At 43.7% G+C, this 12163-nt stretch overlaps 1 protein-coding gene across 1 annotated transcript in view; it reads right to left on the reverse strand.

Annotated features, from left to right (window-relative positions):
• Window positions 1–1948: 1948 nt before the first annotated feature.
• Window positions 1949–12163, reverse strand: part of LOC143525612 (NLR family CARD domain-containing protein 3-like) — a 53049-nt gene continuing 42834 nt past the window's right edge. Inside the window, exons 5-7 of the mRNA XM_077019784.1 lie at window positions 3581–3627; window positions 2998–3484; window positions 1949–2597 (exon numbers count right to left, since the gene is read on the reverse strand). Coding sequence (XP_076875899.1) covers window positions 2531–2597; window positions 2998–3484; window positions 3581–3627 — 601 coding nt within the window. The 3' untranslated portion in view covers window positions 1949–2530. The remainder of the gene's footprint in view (window positions 2598–2997; window positions 3485–3580; window positions 3628–12163) is intronic.

Genomic DNA, 12163 nt, shown 5'->3' on the forward strand with positions numbered 1-12163 from the left:
AGGAATCGCTGGAGTTCCTTCCTCGTTCGAGGCACTGGCCATTGCGCGACTGCAGACGCCTTGTCCATATTCATAGAGATCCCCCCCGGAGACAGAGTACATCCCAGGAATTCCACGGAAGTCCGGTGAAACTCGCATTTCTCAGCTTTTGCGTAGAGGCGATGCTGCCGTAGGCGGGCCAGTACAGCGGAGACGTGCCGGACGTGGTCGGCCTCTGACGAGGAATATATAAGAATGTCATCAATGTAAACAATGACGTACTGTCCTATCATGTCTCGGAATATCTCATCCATAAACGCCTGGAAGACTGAGGGGCTGTTAGCTAATCCATACGGCATGACTAGATACTCATAATGACCTTGAGCAGTGACAAAAGCAGTTTTCCACTCGTCCCCCTCTCGAATGCGAACGAGATTGTAAGCACTTCGCAAGTCCAACTTCGTAAAGATGCATGCTCCTCTAAGACGCTCCTGTGAAGCGGAGATGAATGGAAGGGGATAAACGAATTTGGACGTGACGGCGTTGAGTGCGCGATAGTCAATACAAGGACGTAGTCCTCCCCCTTTCTTCTCCACAAAGAAGAACCCCGCCGCTACGGGTGATGTGGACGGACGAATGAAACCTTTCTGGAGGGCCTCGTCGACGTACTGTTCCATAGCCGTATCTTCAGGACGGGACAAAGGGTAAGGCTTAGTACGACGCGGAAGCGGCGACCCGGGCAGCAGCTCAATCACACAATCCCAGGGTCTATGTGGCGGCAGATGACTGGCATTGTCCTTACTGAAGACGTCGGCATACTCCTGATATTGCATGGGATAGGCGGTTTCGAGAGGAGAGTCGGGACTTTCTACAGACGTGGATCGGAGAGGTAAGTGCATACAACCCCCGAGACAGTGAGAACTCCACTTCGTGATTTCTCTAGCTTTCCAGGAAACAGTGGGGTCGTGTAATGACAGCCAAGGAAACCCGAGGACTACCGGATCGCGGGGTGACGGCAGGAGAAAGAACTGGATATGTTCGGTATGGAACAGCCCCACCTAGAGTACAACAGGTACAGTACACTGAGTAATAAGCCCTTCACCAATAGGCTGGCCGTTCAGGGCATTAACACGCAACGGAGGACTGACAGATGTCGTGGGGATGTGCAACCGATGCGCCAGGTCAACATCAATGATGTTTCCTGCAGCCCCCGAGTCTAACAGTGCAGAAAGGTGAGTGGATATACCTCCCCATGTGACTTGTACAGGCAAGTTAAGCTGGTTCTTACGGTTCAAACAAAACACTGGGTTGCTTACTCGTTTGTTCGTGCCGTCTTCTCCAGCGCGAGTAGGGCGAACAGGGCAGCGATCGCGGAAGTGACCTCTCTCACCACAGTACAGGCACAAGCCCTCTCGCAGACGCCGAGACCTCTCGTGTAGAGACAGGGGTGTTCTGCCCAGTTGCATGGGTTCTGCACCTTCACGCGTAGTGTCAGACGTCGGTTGATTCGGGCGACTCGAAGCAGCGAAGGCAGGACCTCTCCCTGACGTCGGACGACGGGTGAGCAGCAGCTTGTCTACGTTGACAGCGGTTTGGATGAACTCCGACAGCGATTTTCCTTCACCCCGGCAGGCGAGCTCCACCTGAAGGTCTTGTCTTAGCCCTCTACGGAACACTGTCGTCAAGGCGGGTTCGCTCCATCCGCTGCCGGCAGCCAAGGTGCGGAACTCTCGTGCGTAATCGGCTGCACTGCGTTGTCCTTGGTGTATCTCACATAACATAGTGCCCACGTCTCTTCCTGCAGCTGGGTGATCAAACACGGACTTGAACAGCATGGAGAACTGAGCTTCGGATTCAAGTGCCGGGTCTTTACTGTTCCACAGTGCAGTACCCCAGGCACCAGCCTCCCCGGTAAGGTGTGTCAGGACGAAGTGGATCTTTTGTTTCTCTGTTTGGAACTGGACTGGGTGATAGTCGAAGTACATGGAACACTGCATGAGAAAGTTCTGACACCGCTCTGGAGAACCGTCGTATCGCTCCGGCACTGCAACAGGAATACAAGGAGGAAAACCAGGAGGAGCGACGGCGGCAGCAGCCTGGTGTTGAGAAGCCTGCTGTTGGAATACCTGCTGCTGTATCGCCTGGTGTTGTGCCACCTGTTGTTGGGCCGTCTGTAACTGCGCGGCTTGAGCTTGCATGGTCTCCGTGAGTCGTCGGACGTCTTCCTGGAGCGCGGCGATGGTGTTCTCTTGTTGGGCCAGGAGTGCAGGTACGTCCGCTGGATCCATTGAACTTGGCGAAGTATTATGTAACGTTTCAGCCAGGAAGACACGGATCCAAATGCGGATTGCTGATGTTTTTATTTCTTGAGTGAATACGGAGTACTCGCACAGGTGAATAACTCCGTGTGGTGTGTGCAGTGTGTGAGTGCGGTTGTCGTGGTCAGGACGGTCCGAGTTCACGCCGGGTAGACAGATGGCTGGAGGTACAAAGGGGCTAGGCTGGAGACGAGGTCTGTAACGAGAGCAGAGGTCAAGACACAGGAGAGCAATCAGGAGATAACGCTTGGTAGATGGCATGCCAACAATACTTCGCAACCCGGAAGATAGAGGAGGAAGCTTAAATAGCGTGAAAGGGGAGGGGCGATGAGCGGCAGGTGAAACGCATCTCATGGCGATCATGTGCTGTTCCTGACAGTGGGTGGTGTTTGGAGCTTCGTCAAGCCCATTCCTACTCGCAGCCACCATTCGGAAGCATTTGGGACAGTACAAATTAGAACACCCAAAAGTGGTAGAAATAATCAGCTCCTCACTCTATGTGGATGACTTTATTTCAAGTTCAAGTGAGGTAACAGGCCTACACGGTAACAAAAACGGCCAAGGACATAATGTCTGAAGCAGGCATGGAGCTATGCAAATGGATGACGACCTCTCCTGAGCTCAAAGAAAAATGGCAGGAAAGCTCGATGGATCTAGCTCACACACACACACTGAGGCGTCAGAATAATAAACCCTAAACCCTGCATACAGGGGCTCAGTGAATGTGGAGTGGAATGTGTGTAAGTGTGTGAGTGTGTGTGTGTGAGAGGAGACGCTGTAGAAGGACAGAATGCCAGCCGGCCAGTCCAGATACACTCCTACTCTGTTGGAGCTGGAGGGGGCAGAGATCCCAGTGTAGTTATTATTGTGATGGACAGAGTATCTGTTATTACAGTAGCGCAGCATCCAGGACTTTATATTGTATCCAAACCAACAGTCATTACTGTCTCCTTTCCTGCTGATTCCTTTATATGTCACTGCTATACCAGTATCACCACTACACTCAGCCTCCCAGTAACAGCGTCCAGTCAGACTCTCTCTACACATCACCTGAAACCAGTAATCAAATCTCTCTGGATGATCAGGATACGTCTGCTGCTCCTGCATACACGTCACCTTTCTGTTCCCCTCAGACAGAGAGAGACGTGTGTGTGCTGTGTTTGGGTCCAGTGTGAGCTCACACGCATCTGCACACAAGAAGACACATTAGAGGAGACGACACAAATACTGTGTGTGTGTGTGTGTGTGTGTGTGTGTGTATTAACTACATAACTGCTGCTTACATTTTCTTAGTCCTGGTTTGAGTCTGATCTTCCCTGCATGATCCAACCTAAAGAACACACACACAACACACACACCCACACCAGAATCAGAATCAGAAATACTTTATTAATCCCCTGGGGGAAATTGCAATTGTTACGGCTGCTCCTATTAATAAAAGTACACTATATAAAAAATACCAAAAATATTTACATAATTAAATAACAAATCAAACAGAGTTTAGGAGAAGAAATAGAAATAAATAAAATAACGTGTCAATAGAAATAAAAATAAAGTGTCAGTAGAAATAAAAATAAAGTGTGAAGTGTCAGATGCAATTGTTGTTGTTATTGAGAGGGTATTGCACATTTGAAAAGTAATAATAATATTGTATAATCTTGTAATAATAATAGTATTGCACATTTGAAGGTAATACTAGTAGTAAACATTACACAGATGAATATTGAGCATTATGCTTTTAAAGAGGAGTTGTATAGTTTAATGGCCACAGGTAAAAATGATCTTCTGTGGCGCTCTGTAGTGCATTTTGGATTTATGAGTCACACACACACACACACACACACACACACACACCTATATAACAGGACTGTCTGTCTGTCTCACACACATGCGTCTTGATAACTGGACTTTCTGTCCCTGACACACACATGCGTCTTGATAACTGGACTGTCTGTCCCTCACACACAGATGCGTCTTGATAACTGGACTATCTGTCCCTCACACACACATGCACCTTGATAACTGGACTGTCTGTCCCTCACACACACGTGTCTTGATAACTGGACTGTATGTCCCTCACACACACATGCGTCTTGATAACTGGACTGTCTGTCCCTCACACACACATGCGTCTTGATAACTGGACTGTCTGTCCCTCACACACACATGCGTCTTGCTAACTGGACTGTCTGTCCCTCACACACACAATTGATAACTGGACTGTCTGTCCCTCACACACACGTGTCTTGGTAACTGGACTGTCTGTCCCTCACACACACATGCGTCTTGATAACTGGACTGTCTGTCCCTCACACACACATTTACTGAATGAATGGTGTTTGGTCAGTATTACTAGTTTCATAATACTTTTGTAATATATAATTTACGGTACCACTTTAAAATAAGGCTCCCTTTATAAAGGGTTATAAATGGTTTATAAATGCATTTATAAATGTTTATTAATTAGGTTGTAAACCCCTTAAAAGCATTAATAAACAGTTATAATGCATTAATAGAACGGGCAATAGTAACCTGTTTTTTTGCCAAATAGTGATCCTCATCCGTCTTTAGTGTTAAATCTCATATTTTGCTGGAATTTTTGTATTACTTTGTCTTCTACATTTAGCCAGCTTTAAACGTGCATACTTTATCACAAACATGTTAATAAGTTTAACCATTTAATCACCAAGTTTAATAATTAAACCACCTACAAGATGTTATTTATTCATTAATTAGGATTGCATTCATGGCAACATTCTTTATCATATGTTCATGTGATTCTCACAGGTATTGATTTAATGTTGTAAGGCGCTAACGTATACCTTGTACTCTTGAGGTCGAGTAGCATCTTCTTTAGGACAGCATTCCAGGTGTGACTTCCTTTACTGTTTACTGCTGGCCATTTCCAGACATCTGTGATCTGCCTAAACTATCATTTTAAGTTTATTATATTTTATTATATATTATTGCTGCTCCCAGATCAGTATGTAGTTTTCAATTTTGCATTTGCTGATCCACAAATCTCAAATGGTCTCCCATCACTAGTTATTGAGGTATCAACATTTATAGCCACCATTTATTAATGAGTTATTAACACTTATAACCGTCAAATGGGAGCCTTATTCCAAAGTGTAAACAACATCACCATTTGTTAATAAGTTATTAACACTTATAACCGTCAAATGGGAGCCTTATTCTAAAGTGTAGACCCCATCACCATTTGTTAATGAGTTATTAACACTTATAACCATCAAATGGGAGCCTTATTCTAAAGTGTAAACCCCATCACCATTTGTTAATAAGTTATTCATACTTATAAACACCAAAATGGAGACTAATTGTAAAGTATAAAGCATATCACCATTGGTTAACCCTTATATGGTCCAAGGGTCTGTGGGACCCATTTTGAAAAAATCAGCTTAAAAAAATTCTACAATTTTTTTTTTTTCAAACTGAGATTCATTGATCCTTGGCTCATTTTCCGTGAGCAACATTAGTCAGAAAATATTTTCAATGACCACCCCCCCGTACCCCCCCCTTCACATTTGTATTACATACAGGGTCCAGGGTCCACTGGGCCCTGGGCTAGTCAAAGTGGGCAATCAACATTGGGTTGGGTAGTTGACAGTCGTCTGTATGACTTTAAAGGAAATACAAACAAAGGACAGAGGTGTTTGGCATGCAAAGGTGGGCAACCATCAACACTTTTGATGGTTGTCACATCAGGGGTTGATTGCATATTGTCAGACAGTAGACAAAGAATCTCTATAGAGACAAAGGGGTGAGATCTGAAAGAAGCATCTTTTCTCTCAGCCCTCATTATCCCTCCCTCCTCTCTGGACCTGTATGTGTGTGTATGTATGTGTGTGTATGTGTGTGTGTGTGTGTATGTGTGTGTGTGTGTGTGTTTCACCCAATCATGGGGACATGATGCTATAAATGCTAAAAATGCTAAAAATGCTATAAAAGATGGCAAAGCGATTCTCAGTTCAGACTGCCTTACAGCTGATATTGGAAGAGACAGAGGATTTTGATGGTGATTCAGAAGAGGAAATTTCAGGATCACATTTCAGAAATATCAGAATCTGATACTGATAATGAAATGGAGGATGAGCAGCAGCCAGCTCCGTTAGCACCAGCCCGTGAGCAGCTAGCCATAGGACCAGCCTGTCAGCCAGCATGATTTATGATTGATTTCCTTATTGTGTTACATTTTAATAAAAAAGTAACTAATAAATAAATAAGAGAGCAAACTAATTTAACATATGTATTGTTTATTTTACTTGCAATTGGGCTGAATCTGCTGATTATTTTAACAAAAATTGCAATGGGTCCCCCACACCCAGCTGGACCCCAAGAATGTAGACCACGCCTGGATCTCATCAGGGTTAATGAGTTATTAACACTTATAACCACCAAAAATAACCCTATTGTAAAGTACAAAATACATCACCATTTATTAATTTGCAAGCATTTACAGTTAACTCATTTTCTTACATGGAATACAAGGATAAACTACAGAAATAAGCCTAAGCAATATTTTCAATTATACATGCTGAAACACTTTTCACAATCAAAGTTATTAAAGTTCAAGAAACAATTGATATTCAAATTCAGACATTACACCAGTCTTTACTAAATGATTAAGAATAAATAATGAATTTCCGACCGGAAAGGCTTTTTGAATATCTTTGAACAAACGTCCAAGTAGCCCATTGGGGTAATGAGTGCCAAGCCAGGATGACCACTCAAAAACCATGAGGTGTTCTTTCAGCAAGGTCTCGGTGCGATTTCCTCTCAGTCTACGGATGTGTCCTTTGATAGTCCCCCAAGCTCTTTCAATATGTTGGGTATGGCTACCAGACCTGACATCCACAAACTGCCTGCTGTGGTTTAGTGTAATGCTTGTACCACATGTTTCTCAAATCAGCCTTTTATGCCCTCCACTCATCAATGATTATGTTGCTTCCTGCTTTAACATACTGTCTAATCAGAGGGAGAAGGTGGTGTCTTGATCTCTTCTCCACTAGTTTTAACAGTAGTCTCCGTCTTTTTTCTCTAACTCCCATCATTCCAAAGACCGATTTCTTTCTTCTCCAGGTGTGTCCAAACCGCCCCCTTGCATACAAAAAAAAACACTATAGGTTAGAAGGTGAATTATCAATGTAATGCACATAGAAAATCATATTAACATCAATTAGTTATATTATTGTCTGCCCTGTGGTGGATTGGTGGTCCATCCAGCATGTTTCTGGCCTCCGCCCTGTGAATGATGGGATATGCCCCAGCACCCCCCACAACCCAGAAAGATAAAGCAGATTAGAAGATGAATGAATGAATGAATAATGACTCCTTTCAAGGGCAGCAGTGATTGATGTTTGTTAATTTGATTGTCATTAATAACTTGTGCTTAAGCTATTTCTGTTGTCAGCTGGAAGGTACTAAGTATCAACAGCTAGGAAGTTTACAGGGCATGTTACCTATGTCCAGTGGCGGACTTAGCAATTTGGGGGCTCAAGGCGAATTTAGCTAGGGGGCCCTTCCCTGTAGGCCTATGGCCTACACTGCAGGCTACAGTGGGCTGCAGTGGGAGGGCCCCAAGATAGTTGCCTAGCAAAGACCGCCTCTGACTATGTCATATACAATGATCAAACAATCACAAGCATCTTAATGGCAATAGCAACAGGCCTATTATGTACAGTGAGGAGAACAAGTATTTGATACGCTGTCGATTTTGCTGGTTTTCACACTTGCATGTAAAAATCTGTAATTTTTATCATAGGTGCTCTTCAATTGTGAGTGATGGAATCTAAAAACAAAATTCAGAAAATCACACTGAATGACTTTTAAATTATTAATTTGCATTTTATTGCAGGAAATAAGTATTTGATACATCAGAAAAATGAAACTTAATACTTGGTACAGAAACCTTTGTTTGCGATTACACACACAAACACACAAACACAGAAGGTTTGCACACTCTACAGCAGGGATTTTGGCCCACTCCTCCATACAGATCTTCTCCAGATCCTTGAGGATTCTATAGGCTGTCGCTGGGCAACACAGTGTTTCAGGTGTCTCCAGAGATTTTCGATCTGGTTCAGATCTGGAGACTGGCTAGGCCACTCCAGGACCTGGAGATGCTTCTTATGTAGTCACTCCTTAGTTGCCCGGGCGGTGTGCTTCGGGTCATTGTCATGTTGATAGACCCAACCGCGACCCATCTTCAGTGCTCTTACTGAGGGAAGAAGGTTGTTGGCCAATATCTCACGATACATGGCTCCATCTATCCTCCCCTCAATACAGTGCAGTCGCCCTGTCCCCTTTGCAGAAAAGCATCCCCAAACCATGATGTTTCCACCTGCGTGTTTCACTGTAGGGATGGTGTTCTTGGGTTTGTACTCTTCCTTCATTCTACTCCAAACACTGTGAGTGAAGTTTAGACCATAAAGCTCTATTTTCGTCTCATCTGACCACATTACCTTCTCCCACACATCATCTGGATCTTCTATATGGTCATAGGCAAACTTCAGACCGGCCTGGACATGTGCTGGCTTAAGCAGGGGGACCTTGCATGCACTGCAGGATTTTAAGCCATGACGGCGCAATGTATTATGTTGTGATTTTCAGCAGATGGGAGTTTTAGTTACTCAAAAGTGTTCTGAGGGCAGAACGAAAAATGATTGGTTCGGAGAGATAACCAATCACATTGTAGAGGAGGCGGGCGCGCCCCCAAAAATCGAAAACCGACGGGACCAAAAAAAAAAAAACAAAGAACTGTTGCGCCTGAGAAATTTACCAAAAGGTAAGAATTTTTCATTTCGATTTGTTTTAATTGCTTATTTGGGCTTATATCGATGAGTTAGGTTGAATCAAGTAAGGTAACCTTATAAGGCTAACGAGGTAAACACTAGCTAGCTAATTTTTAACCTCGATTAACAGTAGTTTCACTAACGTTAGCTAGATAGCTAGCAATTTCAATTACGTCTGAACGCCAACATTATTTACAGACTAATAAAAACATGGTTAGCTAGCTTGATATAGTAGATGTAGTTAGGGAATTAGCATGTAACACTTGCATTTTAGTGCTTGGCTAGCTTCCTAGCTAGATTTCCTATTTGTCATTGACAGTGAAAAATCCCAGTGTTGACTCGCCAATAGCTTTTCTAGCTATTTTAAATATGCGTTAGCAACGGGTTTTTTTTTGCTAAACGAGCCAGATAAATGTAGCGTGTAGTGTAGTGCTGCTCTTAAGGCAGGAGAAATGTTCCGTATAGTGTAGTGCTGCTCTTAAGGCAGGAGAAATGTACTGTATAGTGTAGTGCTGCTCTTGAGGCAGGAGAAATGTACCGTATAGTGTAGTGCTGCTCTTGAGGCAGGAGAAATGTACCGTATAGTGTAGTGCTGCTCTTGAGGCAGGAGAAATGTACCGTATAGTGTAGTGCTGCTCTTGAGGCAGGAGAAATGTACCGTATAGTGTAGTGCTGCTCTTGAGGCAGGAGAAATGTTCCGTATAGTGTAGTGCTGCTCTTAAGGCAGGAGAAATGTACAGTATAGTGTAGTGCTGCTCTTAAGGCAGGAGAAATGTACAGTATAGTGTAGTGCTGCTCTTAAAGCGGGAGAAATGTACCGTATAGTGTAGTGCTGCTCTTAAAGCGGGAGAAATGTACCGTATAGTGTAGTGCTGCTCTTAAGGCGAGAGAAATTTTCCGTATAGTGTAGTGCTGCTCTTAAGGCAGGAGAAATGTACAGTATAGTGTAGTGCTGCTCTTAAGGCAGGAGAAATGTACCATATAGTGTAGTGTTGCTCTTAAGGCAGGAGATATGTACCGTATAGTGTAGTGCTGCTCTTAAGGCAGGAGAAATGTACCGTATAGTGTAGTGCTGCTCTTAAGGCAGGAGAAATGTACCGTATAGTGTAGCGCTGCTCTTAAGGCAGGAGAAATGTACCGTATAGTGTAGCGCTGCTCTTAAGGCACGAGAAATGTACCGTATAGTGTAGCGCTGCTCTTAAGGCAGGAGAAATGTACCGTACAGTGTAGCGCTGCTCTTAAGGCACGAGAAATGTACCATATAGTGTAGTGTTGCTCTTAAGGCAGGAGATATGTACCGTATAGTGTAGTGCTGCTCTTAAGGCAGGAGAAATGTACCGTATAGTGTAGTGCTGCTCTTAAGGCAGGAGAAATGTACCGTATAGTGTAGCGCTGCTCTTAAGGCAGGAGAAATGTACCGTATAGTGTAGCGCTGCTCTTAAGGCACGAGAAATGTACCATATAGTGTAGTGTTGCTCTTAAGGCAGGAGAAATGTACAGTATAGTGTAGTGCTGCTCTTGAGGCAGGAGAAATGTACTGTATAGTGTAGTGCTGCTCTTGAGGCAGGAGAAATGTACCGTATAGTGTAGTGCTGCTCTTAAGGCGGGAGAAATGTTCCGTATAGTGTAGTGCTGCTCTTAAAGCGGGAGAAATGTACCGTATAGTGTAGTGTTGCTCTTGAGGCAGGAGAAATGTACCGTATAGTGTAGTGCTGCTCTTGAGGCAGGAGAAATGTACCGTATAGTGTAGTGCTGCTCTTAAGGCAGGAGAAATGTACCGTATAGTGTAGCGCTGCTCTTAAGGCAGGAGAAATGTACCGTATAGTGTAGCGCTGCTCTTAACCTTATACTGCAGATTCGCACGCCCGGTGGCCATTTTTAACATTTTTGACATAGTTCACATTAAAACTAGATATCTCAAGTTGTACATATAGGAAAATTATCATTCATGGCTCAAACTGAAGTAGGCAGTTGGGGGAACATATTAATACACTTCAGTATCATATTCACATAATTTGGTTTATTTTAGAGCCTCTATTGCAGATGCTAATATGCCAGGAATGTCACAAATGCTGACTTGAACTTGAACATGACTGGAATGTATATTCACATAGTTATTCAAATTAGGTATCAGAAATTACAATAAATTTCGCTAGGGTCTTTTCTAACAACACAGAAAAAATGGAGCAAATCCATGCAAGCATTGAAAAGTTATTCAGCTTTATCCAAGGTATGTCAAGTGCACCACACCCATGTCTAAATATGCCACACCCGGTACACACCCTTAGTCAACCAAGCTAACATGCTAACAAATTCCATACACGAAACCGATGAGCCATTTCAAACAACAACGCTGCACATATTACAGAAAGACCAGAAAATTCCAATGAATAAATTCCATGTCCAAATATGAACGTTATGATATCATATTTATGTCCAATATAGTCCGACAGCATAAGCTAGGTTACCGTAGCCAACTCCGGTAGCATCCGACACGATACAGAGTGCTGCAGCACTCAAACGCTCTAAAACTGTTTATAATCTAACGCTTAGTTAATGTTTAGTATTAGAATATATATTTTGTACAATATCGCTTATGAAAAATTATCCATTGTCACTCACAGTACGTAGAATCGCGTCGTAGCCGGTGTACCGTCTTACTTCCGGGTTGGCGAAAATTCCGAAAATTGCTCATATATTCCACACAAAGTAATCCGTTTATGTTCAAAAGTATCCACAATCCGCATAAAAACGAACAAAATAATCCATGGCTGCTTCAGTTTCGCCGAACAGTGTGTTCTGGGGAGCTTAGCTTAGGTTAGCAAAGGGTTAGCTTATGTTGCTATGCTAGCGGCCGAAATTGGAAATGAAGCGCCAGTTTCCGAGGGCTCAATTTAAAAATATACTTGACCAATCATGTCATATGAGGGCTGGCTAGCTTCGGAAGGATGTACACTATTGGTTAGAACAGCTTTCAATCACTTCTGAGGCGCCAGCTTGTCTCTGTGGGCTTATTGGTTCACCCTCCCCCCCTCCCCTTCGCACCTCGCCGTG

Source organism: Brachyhypopomus gauderio, chromosome 1 (assembly GCF_052324685.1).
Source record: "Brachyhypopomus gauderio isolate BG-103 chromosome 1, BGAUD_0.2, whole genome shotgun sequence".
Classification (NCBI taxonomy): Eukaryota; Metazoa; Chordata; class Actinopteri; order Gymnotiformes; family Hypopomidae; genus Brachyhypopomus; species Brachyhypopomus gauderio.